General features: G+C 38.8%; 1 protein-coding gene across 9 annotated transcripts in view; it reads left to right on the top strand.

Annotated features, from left to right (window-relative positions):
• The window catches only part of map7d1a (MAP7 domain containing 1a), a 67,391-nt gene that overhangs the window by 26,732 nt on the left and 18,663 nt on the right, over nucleotides 1–21,996 (top strand). For 3 of the 9 annotated variants that reach the window (XM_079836095.1, XM_079836091.1, XM_079836093.1), the window contains exons 3-6: nucleotides 7,405–7,473; nucleotides 8,359–8,379; nucleotides 17,499–17,662; nucleotides 17,995–18,106. In XM_079836095.1, the coding sequence (XP_079692221.1) occupies nucleotides 7,405–7,473; nucleotides 8,359–8,379; nucleotides 17,499–17,662; nucleotides 17,995–18,106 (366 nt within the window). Of the gene's footprint in view, nucleotides 1–7,404; nucleotides 7,474–8,358; nucleotides 8,380–17,498; nucleotides 17,663–17,994; nucleotides 18,107–19,668; nucleotides 19,774–21,996 lie in introns of all 9 variants that reach the window. The other 6 variants (XM_079836096.1, XM_079836094.1, XM_079836092.1 and 3 more) reach the window with 3 other exon arrangements.

Raw genomic sequence — 21,996 nt, 5'->3', positions numbered from 1 at the left:
TTGATCAGAATCAGAATGAGCTTTTTTGTGTGTTTGCGCACACTTGGCAAATAAAGCTCATTCTGATTCTGATTTGGTAATAAACCTTTTAAGTACTTCATATTTGCTCTGCTCCATTCAAAACAGTTTTATTTCCTTGAGGAGCATGTGGGAAATCTCTTGAGAAAGGAGTCAGTCATTGAGGGTTTACCTCTGCCCAAAGTCTAGTAAGCTAACAGAGGCATTTGTTTAATGTCCCACAAAGAATTTCCACAGTCAGGCCTCTGTAAATGTTCCCAGACTTTTTTGGCTTTATTACATTAATGTAGAATCAGATCCGTTTAGTGAGGTGACTGTTAATGCTAATGCTGATTTGTGGAGGCTGGCGACAGGCAGTTCCTAATCGCCTCTGGTCATCAGCTGAGGTGAAGCATTGAAACCTGACTGGGCATCACATTTCACAGGGCTGTGCCAGCTGAAGGGATTTAACCCTCCTCCTTGGTTCTGTCACGTTCATAGTATAATGACTTTACTTGTACACGCACATGTAGATACATGTTAATGGGAGCGTTGTTTGGGTTTGAGAAAGTAAGCAGCTTTTCTTTGCCTACTTCATTGTTGCCTCTTTATATAACTGAGGATGTGGTTGTAGAGCCGCTTGATGGGTAATTTTGTTGGTAAAGCTGGTTCAACTGTGTTTGATGTTCTTACTGTGTTTGATACTGTAAATGCAATTGTTGTCCAATTCACAAAAGAATCATTGTTTTGATATGGATTCTTTTAATAATCCATTCGTACTGATTTGCATTTGTAAGTCATTCAACTGGAAACGTTTGGGAGGAAAACTGTGACATGTTGGAATCACTTGAACCATGTTAAAGTAATCAAATGTAACCATAAACGAATAAACTGCAGTATTCAGGATGTCCGCGGGTCCTTAAAAAGTCTTAAAATGTCTTGAATAAGGTTTTCCTTAAAAAGTCTTAAAATGTCTTAAATTCAGATTCGATGTGTCTTTAATATTTTTAGTCACATTACCGGGAAAATTTCTCCAGTCTGACGGACACAGTGACTGTTATCATTGGACAAACCACAGATTTCCCCCTGCTGTAACGTTGGTTACTGCGTTGAGAATTGCGGTGGCAGAATCCAGTCGAACTACAGCTAGCTGACCAGCTTCCTAACTAGTATAAATGGGTTCATGCAAGTTTACACAAATGGCAGCATCTATCAAGAGAATGATTCTTCTGATTTTATTACATTCAGCGCAAGTCAGCGATAGGTAATGGCTAGTGTATTTCTGGTATCATGCTGTTGTTGAGGCTCGCACTGCCTGACTGAACGGCAAACGTAAAGAAATTCACAGACGAAACATACTGAGGTAAAAATTCTACATGTTTAGTTTATTTCTAATATAGGCCTAAAGTTAAATAATATACCATGATAAGGGAACTATTTTACTGAGTATTTTCACGAGTACAGTGCTCCCGCAGCGCTTTAGCGTGTGTGTGTTTAATACGGGGTGTTGAAGTTCTTTCTTTCACTAGTCCAACTATAGTTCGCTGTATTACAACTACAAAAGAGACCAACATGCATGTTATATGGCAGTGTTATTAGCGCGAGTCTCTTTTGGATTGTACCACAGACACATCAAATGGATTTTATTCTTCAGCTAACAGTTCTCCAGTTCTTCCAGTTCCAGTTAGCCCTAGCCTATACCCGCTCCTGTCTGTGTCGTTAATGTTCAACAAACAACAACAACAGGGGAAAAAACAAACCGTAGCTGACCTAAACTTGCAGCACTTTTTGTATCTGTATATTTATGTTGTATTTATTTGTCCTATTGTCATTTTTTTATAAGTTCTTATTTTATTACTGACCATTTACTTGATTACTTAATTACTTGAGAACTTTTTTCCTATACTAAGCAATTGCTTATTGCTGTGGGTTATTTTTGTTGGGCATATTTCCCACCCTAAGCGATCATGTTATTAAAGCTAGATTGCACACCACTGGACCAGCCTTTTTTTGTAATACCAAACCAGATAAATACATTTTGTTTGTTTTATTGCCATGTGTGACTATTGTGCATCTAACATAATGACATGGTAAATGTGGCACCCTAATTATGAAAGAAAAAAATATATATTTCTGGAAATGACCACCACAAAATCAGTCATTTTGATCTCACAAAACAAAAACCCCCCACCCCCCCATAACCCCCGACGCCCCCCTAAAGCAAAAAAAAAAAAAAAAAACTATATAGAGAGAGAAATCCTAGTGGGATTGAGCTATGAGGAAGTGCAAGTTTACTAATACTTTGTAAAAAAAAATGTATTGCGTGATATAGGTCTTAAATTTAATTCATAATGTCTCTGTCTTAAAAAGTCTTAATTTTGACTTGCTGAAACCTACAGATACCGTGAGTATTTAACTAAACATTTTTTTTAAATGCAAAAGCGAATTATACATGCTAGAACTTCTGGGAACACTTTTGTCCTGAGCTAATTAAAATGAATGACTTAAAACAAAGTTGTTTTTTTTTTTTATCTGATTGTATTTTTTTTTTAAATAATTTAAATTTTTAATTTTTTTCTCTCATTATTTTATGTATTTTTCTATAAACATTAATACATTTATGTTAAATTAAATTAAATTCATACTCATCTAAATGCCTTAAAATACAGTATTAAAAGGAAAATACCAGTTGCATTTATTTAGTTGATTTATTTAATTTGTCATTAATAGTGTTTTGCGGTATTAATGATTATTCAATCAATCTATGGTTAATTTTAGCTTTAAATTTTAACTCAGATTTTTACCTTTAATTGACTGATAATTTCTTGACAAGTCAACTATTGTCATCATTCAGCCCTAGACAGTTTTATGTTATTAGACTTCTTCATACTACCCTTTGTGCACAGTTCAGCTCATCTCATCATAAAATATATTACTGCTGTCAAGCAGTGGTCGAACTGAACATCTTGTAAAACCGAACACTCTGTTCCACAGAATATTGTCCTCCATTGATCCTGGGCTGCTGCTGCCTCACTCATAATGCATTTATTATGTGAAAGAAGAGCTGAAGTTCAGACATTGACTCATACTGTAAGCTTTATGCTGAATGATATCTGTTTTTCTCAGCTAGCTTGTTGCAGTTCACCTTTATTCTGGTTGTCTGAAATTCACATAGTAAAAGTTTTGGGAGGATTTTCAAGTATAGTTGGCACTGACATCATTCATCCATCCATCCATCCATCTTCTTCCGCTTATCCGGGGCCGGGTCGCGGGGGCAGCAGTCTAAGCAGAGATGCCCAGACTTCCCTCTCCCTAGACACTTCTTCCAGCTCTTCCGGGGAGACACCGAGGCGTTCCAAGGCCAGCCGGGAGACATAGTCCCTCCAGCGTGTCCTTGGTCTTCCCCGGGGCCTCCTCCCGGTTGGACATGCCCGAAACACCTTCCCGGGAAGGCGTCTGACATCATTCAAAATAACATAATTTACAAGTACCATAGGAGTGCTTTGCTCTCTCCCATTTATGATTACTATTAAATGTATTGTTTTAAAAGCTTACAAAGCCTTCGCACACCCCTAGTAAATTAGAATTGCACCTTGTAATTCCACCTTGATCATTAAGGTCATGAATCAGCAAATAAGTAATTTTTCTCCTTCTTCTCCTTCTCCTTCTCCTTCTCCTTCTCCTCCTTCTCCTTCTCCTTCTCCTTCTCCTTCTCCTTCTCCTTCTCCTTCTCCTTCTCCTTCTCCTTCTCCTTCTTCTCCTTCTCCTTCTCCTTCTCCTTCCCCCCCTCCTCCTCCTCCTCCTCCTCCTCCTCCTCCTCCTCCTCCTCCTTCTCCTTCTCCTTCTCCTTCTCCTTCTCCTTCTCCTTCTCCTTCTCCTTCTCCTTCTCCTTCTCCTTCTCCTTCTCCTTCTCCTTCTCCTTCTCCTTCTCCTTCTCCTTCTCCTTCTCCTTCTCCTTCTCCTTCTCCTTCTCCTTCTCCTTCTCCTTCTCCTTCTCCTTCTCCTTCTCCTTCTCCTTCTCCTTCTCCTTCTCCACCTCTCCCTCACAATTTGAGAAAGACCATTCTTGCTTGAATCATTATAATATAATATAAATATAATATAATTTTATATATAAATTTTCCTTTCATGATGCTATTTCAGATGTTTTTTTTTTATTTTCTGTTCATTTTCTCGTTTAAATTGTCATTTTTTTTTTATTGCTATAATACACTTTAAGATATTCTAGAGCTCTTGTAATGAGCACTGCTGGCTTTTCCTTGTTTGCATGATATTTATATCCATATCTATTTCTTACTCTAGGGTATGATGCTGTTAGTGCCAGGATCCATAACCATTAGACTTCACCACCGCAGAGAGAATATTGTCATTTTTGTTCAGCGGTTTTATCAAGAGAACGAAAAGCCTTTTGTTATTGCTGTTTGCATTTTGATATAGATTTTATGTTATTTAAAATGGATAGTTCTGGTCTTGAATTGGTCAATTGGTGCTGATTGTGTATTTAGGGCTTTAGGAGATGGTAAGGTCAGTGATTATGCACCACTCCGTTGCCTCAGACCCACTGGAATCCCTTTCTGGGTCAGTCTTCTGCTTTTTCTGTTTCTGCCCGGTGACTCATCAATGGGAACATGGGCTGCTCGTAACGGCCCACAAGACTCTGTGCTTCAGTTTCCTGTGCTCTAAAAATACTGAGTCAAAGTGGAGCACAGGTCATGAAGAGAAACACTGCTTGAGTCTTATGATCATTATTAATGAGTTTGTGTCATCAGATAAAAGTTGTACTAGACTTTGTGCGTCATAAGACGTCAACTCAAAGATTTCATGGGGCCAGTTCAGAGGTTTTAAATTGGAGTTCTGTTTAAAATGATGAACTCTGAGTGAACTAGTTTGAATGTTTAATTGGTATAAAGCAGTTTTCTTAACTGTGTTCTCCACAGATGTGGAAGGTGTAACCAACAGTAGGAAATTGTGACTGTGTAGTAGTCCATTGGTTCCCATCCCAAACTTTTTAGAGTGGCGTACCCCCTGAGGCGTTTACCATTGTTCTGCGTACCCCTCTCTTCCACAACTTTTCCATTAAGGGACAATATTTGCCCCCCTGAATTGATTTTCCAGTGTATTCTAATTTTATATATAACTAAAATAAATAATGTTTTAAATAAAAAAATATTCAATAGATAGATATGAAATGATGGTAAAAAATTTTTTTAAACTAAGGCTGCCAGTAGGTGGCAGTAAGTCTTAATGACTGAGTCATTGAGTCATTCATTAATTCATTCATTCAGTAATGAAGCAAGCAAGTATCTATGAATGAATCAATGACTCTCACGATTTGTTCAAAGCCGCAGAATCGTTCATGAAACACCGATGTGTGTTGCAGTTAGAGTGTGGATCGGGCCGCATTTTTTCTGTCCGAGCCCGGCCCGCGTCCGACAGACTAGTAACCGAACCCGACCCGAGCCTGACAGGCATTAAGATATTTATGTCCGAGCCCGACCCGAACCTGAATCTTTCTCGTACTAATGACATGTACGTTTGTTCGTGTGGAAAGCCCGCTTTTATTAAGCAACTGTAGGAAGGCATTCTGAAATGATTACAGATGAGCGCATCAGCGCGCAGACGGGAAAACAAATAAACACGTTAACACCGGGCCAAATCAAATAGCCAATTGAAATTAAATTTACAAAGGTCTACCAAAAAAGGCCCAAGCTAACAAAACAAGACATTAACGTAACACAAATGCAGCTTATTGAAATGAAAATCATTCTTACCATTTTTCTCGAAAACTGTATGGCTACTAAACTGCAACATGGGATCTATTTACACAATCCATCCATCAAAGTTTAGACTAATCCAGGTTTTATGCAGAAAAAGGATTGCATCAACTGTGGATGGCTTCAAGGCTGACCTCCTCTGCATGATGGTCCTGCCAGCAGTGCTGAAGTTGCACTGCCAGTCACATGTAGCCTAATATGCAATATGCACGCACATGTTGCGCGTTGTCACAGCTACATAAACAAATTTCCGCACACAGGAAAACGGGTGTTAGGGTAATATTTTTAATTGATTTAATCACAAAAACATACCTTTGCATCAAGTTAAACAGGCCCATTATTATTACATAATAAGCTGTTTTAAATTTCAAATGTTCAATGCCTTATGGCGCTGACGTGACCGAGCCTGACCCGAGCCCGAACCCGAACGTTATTTCTAAATATCTGTCCGAACCCGGCCCGGCCCGGCCCGTCGGTTGCCGACGGGGTCCCATCGGGCTCGGGTCTGGTATCCATCCTCTAGTTGCAGTACTGCTGTGGCTTTCGTTAGAACTATTGTTTTGTTGCAAAATAGAGCAAATACTGACAATACTGTTTTTAAAATGTATGTTACTTAATATTACCCTTTTGTTTGTTGACTTGTTGTATAATAATCAATGTCACAACTCGCACAGGGTATGTTTTTGTATCGAAGAGAGTTTGAGTCTTAAATCGATCTCAAGCCATTCTCAGTCTATATTTGTTCTTCATGCTCGTAAGTGCTAAATCCCCACTTTTACAAAGGTACATTGTCGAGAACAGCAGAGATGTATCGTGATTTGCTAAGGCAGCACACCCTGCTCACAACCTATCCTATGCACGATGCTTGTGTGGATGCCGTCAGTTTTGACCACAAAAGATGAGGTAATTTGATTGAATGTCATGTGGTATTTTGCCAGTTAGAAACACATGCATGGTAGGGTAGAGTAGGTAGGGTAGAATTAAATGAACAGCAGAAAAAAAGCATTTTCTACCCCAGTTTGGGAACCACGGTAGTAGTCTAAAGTCTTAATGTGTTGTGTAATAAATCAGGTGCTCAGGGATCAGAACATGCATAGACAAAAATCAATGAAGCAGTTGTAAGCTAAATGACAATTATGGTATGGCGCATTTGTGTTGATATAATTTTGTTACTTTGCAAGTGAAAATTATAATTATATAAAATGCTGGGTAATTATAAAAATATACCCCTCATTATGTATATAGGTATTTGCTAGAATGGCAGTGTGTCTTTTTAGCCCAGGTAAAGTTTCCCTTCAGATGAATGTTAATTTGTGGCGTTGGGTTGATTGTATCTGCGCTGTGAGTCCTCTGAGCTTTCTGCTGTCAGCCGGAGCGTGTGAATGCTGCCAGTCTCTGCTGCTGCCAGCTTCCAGTGCTTTATAGTGCCGCAGATGTGAGCACGGCTTCTACCACACAATAACCTCTCTCATTCCCGGCACCCTGCTGTCTGACGTTCTCTATCTCTCTCTATCTGTGTCCAGGAGAGCTTTAGTGGGCAGAATGACAACCTCACATTTTTCCCCAAGCAACAGTGTGGCAATTTCAGAATGTTTCACCAAAACTAAACATTTGATTCTACCTCTTTTCTCAGATGGAATGAAGTTGAATGAGCGACAGAAACAGGCAAAGGAGAGGAGGGAGGAGAGGGCCAAATATCTCGGTAAGTTAAAACATGGCAGACAGTGAGACAGCACCCCCTGCTGTCTGGGGTCTAGATGTGTTCACACAAAAAAAACCCACTTCATATCATTCAATCAAGCTTCAAACTCCTGAGGCTTGTGCAACAGCACAGGATGACTGTAAAGAAATACATGTTCGCAGAGGTTTTATGGCTTTTAATAAGTTTTAGGTTTGACCTTTGTCACTTTGACTTTTGAGACTAACAAGCATGTGCATGCAGTTTACATTTTTGCATATTTATAATTTTTCCCACGCTTTTTTCTTGTTTCTTGTTTCCATTCTATATGCCTTTGTTTCTCTTAATAGAAATTCATATTTATAAAAAAAAAAAAAAAAAAAAATATATATATATATATATATATATATATATATATATATATATATATATATATATATATATATATATATATATATATATATATATATATATATATATATATATAAAACTAAATATGTAATAGCTAACTTAAATAATACATTTCTTTATATTTAAAAACGTACTCAAATACATGTCAGGAAACTCTTTTAATCCTGACTTAATCCTCTTTTAATCCTCTGGCTTGGTCACTTATACCAAGTTCTTCTGACTGTTTCCAGGCTCCTAACTAGTATTATTATAAACCTTTTTTCTATTATTAGCAATTATGACTGTGATGATGATAACTTATAAATGTATTGCTGCTTCTGTGTGTTTACTAAACCAGCACTGTGAGGGTTTCTCCTCTTCATAGAATTATAAATATCTCACATGCTCTGTTTTGTTTGTCCATCACTGTGCATGTCATTGCTGCTGAGATTGCTGTGCTGCTCTGCTTTGCATGATTGACAGAACGTTTTTGTCTTCTTTTTCACCTTCCCTCCCCAGAACATCGTAGCCAGACTCAAGGTAAGCCACTCCCCCGTCTCTGGTGGTGTTGGTGACTGATGCGCTCTTGGGTCTTCATCCCTTTCTCTTTCAGTTACTTCTTCTCTTGTAGAGCTGTTTCCATTTCCGTCTCATACATAATAATCATAATTAGTGGCAAGTTGTCGGGTGTCTTAATTCTGAGTGAAAGCTGCCTCACTCTTTTTATATATATATATATATATATTTCGTCACACTCACCTGCTGGAAAATGATGCTTAAACTAGCTTCTAATAAGTACCTGTTTCTATATAGCTGGTCAAAACTTGTGGCAATTTATGGTCATTAGGTGGTTCTAATTGGTTTAGATGGTTGAATTACCGACTGATTTGGACCTGGTTGAGCTGGTTAAAGGCACAATATGTAAGAATTTTGTAATAAAATATCCAAAAACCACACACACAGTGTGATATATTTCATGCAGTTAATAATAATAATACGTTTTATTTGTAACGCACTTTACATTAAACAAAATCTCAAAGTGCTACAGATTTAAAACAATTTACATTTACATTTAGTCATTTAGCAGACGCTTTTATCCAAAGCGACTTACAAATGAGAGCAATAGAAGCAACTACAACAGTCAGAGGCTACAGTATGCAAGTGCTGAAACAAGTCTCAGTTAATCTAACACAGAACACACAGGATTTTTTTTTATTTATTTTTTTTTAAATAAATTAGACAGACAGAAAAATGAATAGAATGTTAAGTGCTATTCTTGATTGGTCAGGTGCTGCTGGAAGAGATGCGTCTTTAGATGTTTTTTGAAAATGGCTACAGACTCGGCTGCTCGAATTGAGATAGGCAGGTCATTCCACCAGGTGGGGGCAGTCCAGGAAAAGGTCCGTGACAGTGATTTCATGCCTCTCTGGTATGGCACCACAAGGCGTCGTTCACTGGTAGAACGCAAACTCCTGGAGGGTGTGTATGTCTGAACAAGCGAGTTAAGGTAAATTGGTGCAGAGCCAGTGGTTGCTTTGAAGGCGAGTACCAGTGCCTTGAATTTGATGCGAGCGGCTATTGGTAGCCAGTGGAGTCTGATGAAGAGAGGCGTGACGTGCGCTCTCTTCGGCTCGTTAAAGATCACCCTCGCCGCTGCATTCTGGATCAGTTGCAAGGGTTTGATAGTGCATGCCGGAAGGCCTGCTAGAAGAGCATTACAGTAGTCCAGTCTGGAGAGAACAAGAGCTTGGACCAAGAGTTGTGTGGTCTGCTCTGATAGGAAGGCTCTAATCTTCCTAATGTTGTATAATGCAAATCTGCAGGACCGGGTTGTTGCAGTAATGTGGTCAGTGAATTTTAGCTGATCATCGATCACAACTCCAAGATTCCTGGCTGTCCTGGACGGAGTTATGGTTGATGATCCTAGCTGAATGGAGAGATTGTGATGAAGTGCTGGGTTGGCTGAGACCACAAGCAGTTCAGTCTTTGCAAGGTTGAGTTGCAGGTGATGCTCCTTCATCCAGGCAGAAATGTCTGTTAGGCAGGCAGCAATACGAACACCAACCGTGGGATCATCTGGTTGAAATGAGAGGTAGAGTTGAGTGTCGTCTGCATAGCAGTGATAGGAAAAGCCATGTTTCTGAATGACCGATCCCAGTGATGACATGTAGATGGAGAAGAGAAGTGGTCCAAGCACTGAGCCCTGTGGAACTCCAGTGGCTAGATGATGTGACTTAGACACTTCACCCCTCCATGACACCCTGAAGGACCTACCTGAGAGGTAAGACTTGAACCACTGGAGAGCAGTTCCTGAGATGCCCATCTTCATGAGAGTTGACAGGAGGATCTGGTGGTTAACTGTGTCAAAAGCAGCAGACAAATCCAGTAAGATAAGTACTGTGGATCTGGAAGCCGCTCTTGCCTGCCTCAGTGCCTCCGTAACCGAGAGCAGGGCAGTCTCAGTTGAGTGGCCGCTTTTGAAGCCTGATTGGTTGATATCCAGGAGGTTGTTCTGTTCAAGAAACGTAGAGAGCTGGTTAAAAACAACTCGCTCGAGTGTCTTTGCAATGAAAGGCAGAAGCGATACCGGTCTGTAGTTTTCTAAAAGTGCTGGGTTCATAGAGTGTTTCTTAAGCAGTGGGGTTACCCGAGCCTGCTTAAATGCTGTGGGGAAAGTCCCGGTGTGAAGAGAGGTGTTGACAATGTGAGTGAGTGCAGGAGTAACAGAAGAAGAAATGGCCTGAAGGAGGTGAGTGGGGATAGGGTCAAGTGGACAGGTAGTGGGGTGGTTGGAAAGGATGAGTTTGGAGACTTCAGCTTCAGAGAGCAGAGAAAAGGAGGGGAGTGTATGTGTTATGGTTGTTGAGATGTGCGTGTCGGTTTGTGGTGCGGAGAATTGGCTGCTGATGGAGGAGGTTTTTTGTGTGAAAAATGATGCAAAGTCATCAGCTGTAAGAGTTGATGAAGGAGGGAGGGGGGGAGGACAGAGGAGCGAAGAGAACGTTCTGAAGAGTGCACGAGAGTCAGAGCAGTTGTGTATTTTGTTGTGATAGTATGTAGATTTAGCAGTGGAGACATTAGCAGAGAAAGAAGCGAGAAGAGACTGATACAGGGTCAGGTCAGTAGTGTTTTTAGTTTTGCGCCACTTCCTCTCTGCCGCCCGGAGCCCAGAGCGATGTTCGCGGAGAACATCAGACAGCCAGGGGGCAGAGGGAGTGGTGCGGGCTGGCCTGGATGAAACGGGACAGAAGTTGTCTAAGCAAGATGTAAGAGTGGAGCAAAGAGTGTCAGTAGCACTGTTAGTGTCCAGTGCTGAGAACTGAGCAGGTGGAGGGAGTGAGGAGGAAACCATAGTGGATAGACGGGAGGGAGAGAGTGAGCGTAGATTACGCCGAAAGGTAATCAGCGGAGGAGTGTGTGTTGTGTTAGGAGTTAGTAGGAGGTTAAGAGTGATGAGAAAGTGATCTGAGGTGTGTAAAGGAGTAACTAAAGTGACGTCTGTGGAGCAGCAGCGTGTGTAGATAAGATCAAGATGGTTACCTGATTTATGAGTAGCTGTAGTAGATACTCGCTTAAGATCAAATGAGGTCAGAAGAGTGGTGAAGTCTGCAGCCTGGGGTTTATCAAGGTGAATGTTGAAGTCACCGAGCAGTACCAGAGGAGTGCCATCCTCAGGGAAGTGAGAGAGTAACATATCCAATTCCTCCAGGAAGTTACCCAGTTGACCTGGAGGACGATAAATAACTACAACATGGATTTTAGCAGGGTGAGTGACAGTGATTGAGTGTGATTCAAATGAGCAGTTGCCAGATAGAGAAGGGATGGGCTCAAATATCCAATCCTTTGAGATGAGCAGACCAGTACCTCCGCCCCTCCCAATCTGGCGAGAGGTGTGTGAAAAAGAGAAATTATTTGAGAGAGCTGCAGGAGTGGCAGTGTCTTCTGGTTTGATCCAGGTTTCAGTTAGAGCCATGAGACTGAGATGTGAATGAGTGGAAATAGATGAAATAAAGTCTGCTTTGTTTACAGCAGACTGGCAATTCCAGAGACCAATTGGAATGGACATTAATGTAGCAGAGGAAATGGGTACACTACGCAGATTATTAGGATTACGGCGTCTAAAATGTACAGAGCGTGATTTACGGGTGTGTGTGATAATAGTAGAGATTTGGAAGCACATTGTGAATACGGGTCAGAGAAATTAGCAGATGAAAACAAGCAAAAACACAAAAGTGGACAAAGTATATATATATAGCTATACTCAAGTGCCTTGTCGGTGTCCTTGCTCGAGTGGAGTCGCGCAGAGTAGAGTCGAATGGTCTTTACACTCTTCGGTCTTCACACGAGGGCTGCCGCTTCCGCTGCCGCGGAGTACTACTCAATTTATACTCGCATTAAATGTCGTTATTGAATACAGCTGGCTACTCCCAGTGAAACGCGTTAGTTCGCACGAGGTCAAACAATAACAAACCAGACTACAACAAACAGCCAACTACAGCAAACAGACAGCGTTCTAAAGAACAGCTGAACTACAGATCAAATGAGGAAAATGTAAACAGAACTCACACACTAGCTGTTTTCCCTGATGTTCGATGCTTCTCTCTGGCTCAAAGTAAACAATGAACGCTCTATATAGCACGCTGGCTTATGGCCACGCCCAGTGAAACGCGTTAGTTCGCACGAGGTCAAACAATAACAAACCAGACTACAACAAACAGCCAACTACAGCAAACAGACAGCGTTCTAAAGAACAGCTGAACTACAGATCAAATGAGGAAAATGTAAACAGAACTCACACACTAGCTGTTTTCCCTGATGTTCGATGCTTCTCTCTGACTCAAAGTAAACAATGAACGCTCTATATAGCACGCTGGCTTATGGCCACGCCCAGTGAAACGCGTTAGTTCGCACGAGGTCAAACAATAACAAACCAGACTACAACAAACAGCCAACTACAGCAAACAGACAGCGTTCTAAAGAACAGCTGAACTACAGATCAAATGAGGAAAATGTAAACAGAACTCACACACTAGCTGTTTTCCCTGATGTTCGATGCTTCTCTCTGACTCAAAGTAAACAATGAACGCTCTATATAGCACGCTGGCTTATGGCCACGCCCAGTGAAACGCGTTAGTTCGCACGAGGTCAAACAATAACAAACCAGACTACAACAAACAGCCAACTACAGCAAACAGACAGCGTTCTAAAGAACAGCTGAACTACAGATCAAATGAGGAAAATGTAAACAGAACTCACACACTAGCTGTTTTCCCTGATGTTCGATGCTTCTCTCTGGCTCAAAGTAAACAATGAACGCTCTATATAGCACGCTGGCTTATGGCCACGCCCAGTGAAACGCGTTAGTTCGCACGAGGTCAAACAATAACAAACCAGACTACAACAAACAGCCAACTACAGCAAACAGACAGCGTTCTAAAGAACAGCTGAACTACAGATCAAATGAGGAAAATGTAAACAGAACTCACACACTAGCTGTTTTCCCTGATGTTCGATGCTTCTCTCTGGCTCAAAGTAAACAATGAACGCTCTATATAGCACGCTGGCTTATGGCCACGCCCAGTGAAACGCGTTAGTTCGCACGAGGTCAAACAATAACAAACCAGACTACAACAAACAGCCAACTACAGCAAACAGACAGCGTTCTAAAGAACAGCTGAACTACAGATCAAATGAGGAAAATGTAAACAGAACTCACACACTAGCTGTTTTCCCTGATGTTCGATGCTTCTCTCTGTAAATAAAATAAAAAATAATAAAAAATAAAAAATAAAAAAAAATAAAATAAAATAAAAATACATAAGAATAAGAATAAATAAAACTGAAAAATTAAAGTAACAAATCAATCAAAAGCTCTGCTAAAAAGGTGTTGTATGCATTATTCCAAAAGTTCCCAAGGATTTGTAAATCCAGAGAAATTCCGATTTTAAATAATGGCTCATCCCTTGTCATTGTCGCCTATCAATGATGTAATATCTGCGCCATCCTCGGTTTGGATGGAGAGAAACTGCTTCGCAACAAACGTGCGTATAGGTAGATTCACTTGATCAAGTGTTTGTAATTGTACATAATTCTGAGTGGGTTATGCTGATGAAATTACACATACAGTTATATTGAACTTTGTTTAGTAACGCTTTTTAGCAAGTCTGTGGCATTACCTCATCCGTGAACATGATTCGTGAATTCCATACATCTCTGGATGGTGAAAATGACATCTCCCGTTCCACTCTCCTTCATAGCGCCATCAAGCTTCGCCTTTGTTATTGTTTGAAAATGCGACCTCTGCCGGTGAAAACATATTGTGTCTTTAACGATGCCAGTGTTTTCATATTTCAGTGGTTTAAAGATTTAATTTAGTGTCTTTTAGAATATTTTAGAATTTTTCATTTTTAATGTAGTGTTTTTTTTTTTTATTAAAACAATAAAAAATGATAGCGCATAGCTAAAAGTAATGACATACATTTCACTAAGTGAGTCGATTCAATGAATTCATTCAGTCAATGATTCATCAGATTGATTCAAACCAATAGCATGTGAGTTTGTTCATCTTTTTGAGTGATTCATTATTACAGCCTGTTCATTAGTTCAGTAGCCCTGGCTACATCATATTTGTACATTGGTTTTGAGTATGACCTATTTTTTTTCCAGCAGGGTCAACTGTCTTCCTAATTTTACCCTAAACTTTTTGCTTTTACAATTGCCCAACTGTGAATTTCATACAATGATGAACATGACGGGGCTTGTCGGTATATTAATAACAGGGAAAGAAATGTGACAATGAACTAATTAACACTTACAATTTTTCTTTATTAAACACTTTAATCTCAAATGTGAGAATGAGGCTACGTCTACATTAATCCGGATACATTTGAAAACTGCGTTTTCATTTTTTTTAATGCTCTCCGTCCACACTAGCGTTATCAAGCATTTTCCAAAAGTTTCATGTCCACACTGAAACGTCAGAAAATGCTAAAATTCCCCTTACTGTGCATGCATTAAACCTCATCAAAGCTCACCGAGATGACATACAGAACAAGACATTATCAAGTTATCACACAATTCTTCAGGCAGGATCATTTTACTAAGCAAAATTTCTCACCTTTCACTGATGCATCCAGGTCGCACTCACTCACAATTATGTTTGGTCTAAAACGCAACTGCTGTCATGTTTTCCCACAGGACCGCAATTGTCATCTTTGCCGGACTGTGATATGAAGAGTGTGTGAACTTCTGCGAAGTAACACATTTTATACATAGCACATAACAGCCACAATATAGCGGTATAGACATGAATACCTTTTGGTGCAATATGAGTCATATGATTAAACATGCGTAATTGTTTTCAAATACCTCCGTTTTCACAGTCCATACTTCAATACGAAGACAGCGTTTTCAAATTTATCCACTTTGGAGAGCATTTTCAAAAAGCTACGTTTTCATTGTCTTAAAACACCGTCTCGGTGTGGACAGAAGGCCAAACTGGAGAGAAAAATATATATTTGTTTTCAAACGAAAACATATTAGTGTTGACATGGCCTGAAAATCTTTTGTTTATTTGAGTTCATATCTTTTACATGTATGCTAAACAAACGTGACATAATTTTTCACTGCATCTGTTTTAGACATTTAGGTCATATTTTATTGTTTTACGCATGACAATAACCTGCAGCTATATTGGTTAATGTGCACAGCATTCTTGTTGTTTGCTCTGGGGTCAGTTATAGGTCATTGATGCACCAAATTTGAACTTTTGACCGCTAAACCTCACCTCTCAGTTTATATGTTTTTCTGAAAGCTTGTTTTCATAGCACGTTTTACACGCTTCCCATAATTACAAACTGCAGGATCCATTCGGACCAAGAAATGACATCTTCTGCTGTCTTCACATCTGTTGTGACTGAACTGTGAAGAAATCAAGATTGATGTGAATGTAATCATGATAAACACACGTCCTGCTACATTCCAGCCACACGAGTGTGAAGTGTTTCATCTGAACCTAACTATTCAGGCAGTAGTCAGTCGAACTCATCAATCCATCTCTTTTGCCATCACCATGGACTTTCACATTAATGTGTGTAATATTTGTGTGGGCTGCATTGAGCGAGTCAAATGTGTACTCTCAGACTGTGGGTCGTCTTCCACCTCCTCTATCTGCCAGCAGGATTATGAAAGTTTGATGAAGAGCGTCACTGGCGCTGTCAGGCCATCACTATTTTATAACTGTGGAGCTCAGAGAAAAAGGCTCAAAACCTCCAGCCTCAGAGGAGATGAAGGCTCCCTGCGGAGAGTCTTTTCATGTCAAGCCTTGCTTTCACAGTGACTGACAGTAGATATTCGACATAATGTAAATGATTTGAGCAGGGCTTTTTATAGTCTAAAAGCCTTGTGCAGTTAGTATTTAATCTGATTTGACACATTTAAGTCTGACAGTTAAAAGGCAACTTGATTTTGCTAGCATTAATAACATAAAATGGTGTTTCCTCATCTCTTTACATAATGAAGGTGCAAAGTGGAGCTTGTAATGTATTAATGACCTTGTCATCGTCACTTGTGTTTGTTTGAAGTGATGTCATTCATAATTTTGTCATAAGTTAACACCATTATTAATAACAAGATTTCAGTAAAACGATTGCATTTCATGAATGTTAGAAGCTTTAAAGCCACAAACCACCCTATTTAATTTAAGACACAAAACATGCAGATTTATCTCTATAAAAGTATTGCATGGCTAGGATATGACATATAGGTTATAATATAGGTTATAAAGGTGTTTATTAGAAAAAATGTACTAGTTAGAATTGATGTAAACAGAGATTTAACAGAGATTTAAACCAGCTCAGTGGGAATAGCTTTACAGAATATGAAGATATTTAAAATTGAATACACTATCATTCAAAATGTTGATGTCAGTAAGATATTTTTTAAAATAAATCATTGTATTTAGTAAGGACACATTCAATTGATCAAAAGTGACGATAAAGACTTTTACATTGTTATAAAAAATATATATATTTTAAAAAAGCTGTTCTTTTTAACTTTCATAAAAAAGATCCCTAAAAAACCCCCACAAAAATATTAAGCTGCACAACTGTTTTCAACATTGATAATAATAAAATATTTCTTGAGCACCAAATTAGCATATTTGATTGGTTTTTGAAGGATCATGTGACAGAATTATGGCTCCTGAAAATTCAGCTTTGCCATCACATGAATAAAATACATTTTAAAATATATTAAAATGGAAAGCGTTTTTTTTTTTTTTTTATTATAAGTTTTAACTGTTTTTACTGTATTTGAAACAAATAAATGCAACCTTGGTGAGCATAAAAGAGTCTTCTTTCAAAAATATTACAAAAATCTTACTGACCCCAAACTTTTGAACGATATTAAAAGGATAGTTCACTCAAAAAATAAATTTATTTAATTTTCTATCATTCTAAACTCAGACAATCAATGAAATTTAATATGGTAAAATAGATCTAAGTGTTATGCACTCTTATTGATAGCCAAATACTGTACATGTCTAATGAATGAACATGCATTGGGATTTGGGAATGTGTGTTTGAATTCTGTTCTTGGAGGAAGAGGTTGGAGTAGGCCTGGTTTGAGTAGCTCACGGGCTCTTCCTCTCTCTCACGTAGCTGCTAAAAAGTCTCAGTGGCTGGAAAAGGAGGAGCGGGCACGGCAGGTGCGGGAACAGCAGCTGGAGGAGCGGAGGAGAAAGCTGGAGGAGCAGCGGCTGAAGGCAGAGAGACGCCGCATAGAGCTGGAGGAGAGACAGAGACAGAAACTTGAGAAGAACAAGGTGAGAGAGTAGTGGTGGTCAGTGCAAACCCACACGACACAATCTATTGCATCCTCTAATTGTACACACTCTGAGAGTTTGTGAGGTTTCTGCCAACTCGGCAGGCATTGTTTTCTCTGAGTAATGCTAGATGAGTTATTTATTAGGGAAAGTGGAACACATTTTGTACCAGGGCCCTAAGATTTCCCCTTTATAAGATCAATACCACTTTCTCTGTTCCTCCCAGTGCCCATTAGATGCTGTATAAATGTACAATATATAGTGTTTACTGCACTTCTGTTACCTTTTAAAGTGATTATTCATATTGGCATTGATTTGGGTTTTTTTTTCAGGAGCGGTATGAGGCTGCCATCCAGAAGTCTGGTAAGAAGACATGGGCAGAGATTCGGCAGCAGAGATGGTCCTGGGCCGGAGGCTTGAGTGGCAACTCCAGCCAAAGCCAGAGTGAGTTACACAAAAGGCACATACATAAACACACAAACTGTACCTGTAGCTTCCTCGTTCCTGTTTCTTATTAACTGCATTCGTCATCTGTGTTAAGAAATCAACAAGTTGGAATCTCATCGGCTTCATTAGATGTGAGATAGGAAAACATGCAGATTTATGGAGTTTACTGAGACTGATGCTTCTAATATTGTCTCTCGTTTTGTAATTGTAATTAAGTGCTTAAGAATACAGAAATTGACAAATCTATATTTTCCATTTCTAAAGGAAAAGTAGCAGGTTCTCTACCTTCTTTGACTTTCACATGTGATATGGTTTCTTATGTGTAGCGTAAAAGAGTCTCACAACCTTCTGCTCAAGCCCAACTAAACACTCTTTACTAATGCGATATTAATAAGAGATCAGTCGCTTCACGTCTGGGGATCATAGGGATTTAATGTGCTATAAGGAAACGCAAATACTAACTGAGATATGTGAACATTTTTCCATTTTAACCTGCAGTATTCTTCCGTAACTTGAGTTTCAGTGAGCTTCGTGCATCACATCTCGTTCAGTAATATTGTGAAATAGTATTACAATTTAAAACAACTGATTTTAATATATTTAAAATGTAATTTATTTCTGTGATGGCAACTCTGATTTATCAGCAGCCATTATTCTTTAGTCTTCAGTCTCAAATGATCCTCGAAAAATCATTTGATTATGCTGATTTCATGCTCAATAATTTTTTTATTGTTATCACTGATGTTGAAAACAGTTGTGCGGCTTGCTTAATAATGAATTTTTGTGGAATTAGTGATATGAATCTTTGATGAATAGAAAGAATAACAAACCAAGATAATTTCACATGAATGCTGATTTTCTCCGTTTCAATGTTGCTGCTATCAGATTTTAAAGCAACAGAATTTAGGCCCGTTTGTCCTTTTGGTCGGATAAAATGGCATTTTATCTGGCTGAAAATGTACAAAAACTCAAAAGGTGAAGAAAAAACATTTTCATAATCTTCAGTTACTAGCCTTTGTGTATTTTATGGGTGAGAATGATGTGCTGAGAATGCTGGGAAATATGGCAATGAACTTCAGTGCAGCTTTGTACCACCTCCCCCAGGACACAAGACCTCAATTTATAGGCTAACCAATGCTGTTTCTCCAAGGATCTTATTTTCTAGCGGACTTAATTTAGATTTTCCCCTCCCAAAAGTTGTGCACAGTCATTGTAGTCCCTGATGGTCTCTCAAGAGGAGAAGTGGAGGCAGTGACCCCATTACAAAGTCTGTAGACTCTATAATAATGAACTTTGAGCAGCATAAAAATAGCAGCTGAGTTAATATTCAGACACTGCAAACTTACCAATGGTTATCCAGGGCAAAGAAAACCATGTTTGGCTGTTCAAACAATAGCTTTAAGATATATTTTGACCAATATGTATATTTACTTGTCCTATATATCAGTGTCTATTTTGTTTGTTTGAGGGATTCATATTTAACTTTGCACTGCCGGCTGTCGTGTCGTCTTGGTCCCCTCAGCATTGTGTATATATGTAGTGTTCTGTGGATTTTGCAGGCAGATGCTCAATATCAGCGGTCAACCTGCCCAAACATGTGGACTCAGTCATAAACAAGAGGCTCTCCAAATCCTCTGCCACTCTTTGGAACTCCCCTAGCAGAAGTAAGGACATGCCTCCAGATCTAGCCCCTCCCCCTCGTCTTCACAGGCTCCTCCCTTCGCATATTTATGAGTTTCCATTTTATCCCCCCACCTTTGATTTCTCCCTTGAGACCAATCACCTGCTCGTCCACCGTGATCACTCAATCATTCCCTCCTTTCAAGCCGCCTCCTCGTCAGTGTCTTCAGTTAATGTGTTCGAATCTGAATTTTGTAATCTTGGTCTTTCACCGTCGACCGTCCTCAGTGGTGCTCTTTTTTTCTTTTCTTTTTGGTGGTGGTGTTCCTTATTCCTTGTTTTTGACGTAAACGTCTTCAAAAGTGTACTTGAGTACTTGCATACTTCTCCATACCTTCATCTGCATATGATGCATGATAATACAGTGGCCATAGAAAGTATTTGGACACTTAGGCCACTCTTAAAATGGATGAAATTAGTATGAACAGAATTAGAAAATGAAATCTCAAACAAAAAGTGCTAGAGCTTTTCTCAGAACAAACTTGTATTTTCTAAGCCAACAAAGTGTCCAAATACGTATCGATAAATATGTGTATTGTATCAATTTGTATTGTTCAAATGGATAACACCTTACAATATTGTTCAATTCATTAATGTTTGTTTAACCATTAGGGATCATGAACTGAGTTTTACATCCTTTTATTAATTTAGATTTAATTGAATTTAATATTTAATAGTGCTGTCAAATCGATTGATCGCATCTAACATAAAGGTTTGTGTTTACATAATATGTGTGTGTAAATATATCTCTGTGTGTGTGTGTGTGTGTGTGTGTGTGTGTGTGTGTGTGTGTGTGTGTGTGTGTGTGTGTGTGTGTGTGTGTGTGTGTGTGTGTGTGTGTGTGTGTGTGTGTGTGTGTGTGTGTGTGTGTGTGTGTGTATGTATATATATATATGAAATGAATTATCAAATTAATTAAAATTAAAAATTAGTGCTGTCATATAGCATCTAACAGAGGTTTATGTTAAATATAAATATTGTGTAGAAATATATTGGTAACACTTTACAGTAAGGTTTCATTGTTAGGTTCGTGTTAGTTAATACAACAAATTAAACCTTATTGTAATGTGTTACCAATATTTGTGTGTATATACATTTTGTAAACACAAACTGTTATGTTAGATGCAATTTGACAGCACTAATATTTAATTTAAATTAATTAATTTGATATTTAATTTAATTTCAAGCTGTTTCAAGGACATTAATAAATGCAGTAAAAATGTTCATTGTTAGTTCTTGTTACCTAATGCATTAACTAACGTTAATGAATTGACGCTTATTGTAAAGTTTTATCATTTAAAACCTAACAAGCATCTTTTTGTGAAATGTTTAAAGTGTGCTTGTTCCATATTTCTTTAAAGTAAATGTCACTTGATTTGACGTTTTGTTGACATTCACACATTATAAGTGTTTAAACTTTTTGTGTCCATGGAATGCGCTGAATCATATTTAAAATGAGAAATGTGTTAATGGATGTACGTACCACAAAGGGTCATTTATCAGTGAAATGAGGTGAAGTTATGCTGGTTGATTGTGGTGGTGCTTTTATTGGATGTACTGAGGTCATGAAAACTCAATGGTAAGTAGGGCACACTCTATTTGTGAGTGCTCCCTACAACAATAGATGGAGCAGAGCAGAAAGTATTCTTCACGCTCAGTGCTCAGACAGCTAATCGAGTCTGGGAAGTTTTCCATGAGAAGAGACATTACTGCAGAGTGCTGATGAATGTTCAGCTATGGGCAATATCTTTCTGTTTCTGAAATGCCTCTGTACCCCCTCATTTGTCTTGTGCTCTTGGTTTTCACATCTACCAATGCATTTACCTGTGGTTGTTCTGCTTTTCCACTTTCACGTAAGTTTAGATTGTGATCTAATCATTTCTCAGAATTATTTTGATTAAGAGATTTGAAGAAGTCATTTTTTCCCCCCTTACTTTTATCATTGTTATTTTGGTCCCACTTTATATTAGGTGGCCTTAACTATGTACTACATCAAAAAAAAAAAAGTGCAATGTACTTATTGTGTTCATATTGTATTGCAAAACACTTGCTGATATTGAGGTGGGATACGGGTAAAGTTATGGACAGGTGTGGTGGTAAGGGTAAGGGTAGGGTTAGGTGTTAGGGAAGTGTCAACAGTGTAATTATAAATGTAACTACAGAAATTAATTACAGATGTAATTACATGCAGGTATTTTTTAAATGTA

The sequence above is a fragment of the Gobio gobio genome (assembly GCF_949357685.1).
Source record: "Gobio gobio genome assembly, chromosome: 15".
NCBI classification, from domain to species: domain Eukaryota; kingdom Metazoa; phylum Chordata; class Actinopteri; order Cypriniformes; family Gobionidae; genus Gobio; species Gobio gobio.
The sequence above is the reverse complement of the archived record's forward strand: the minus strand, read 5'-3'. Positions and strand labels throughout refer to the sequence as shown.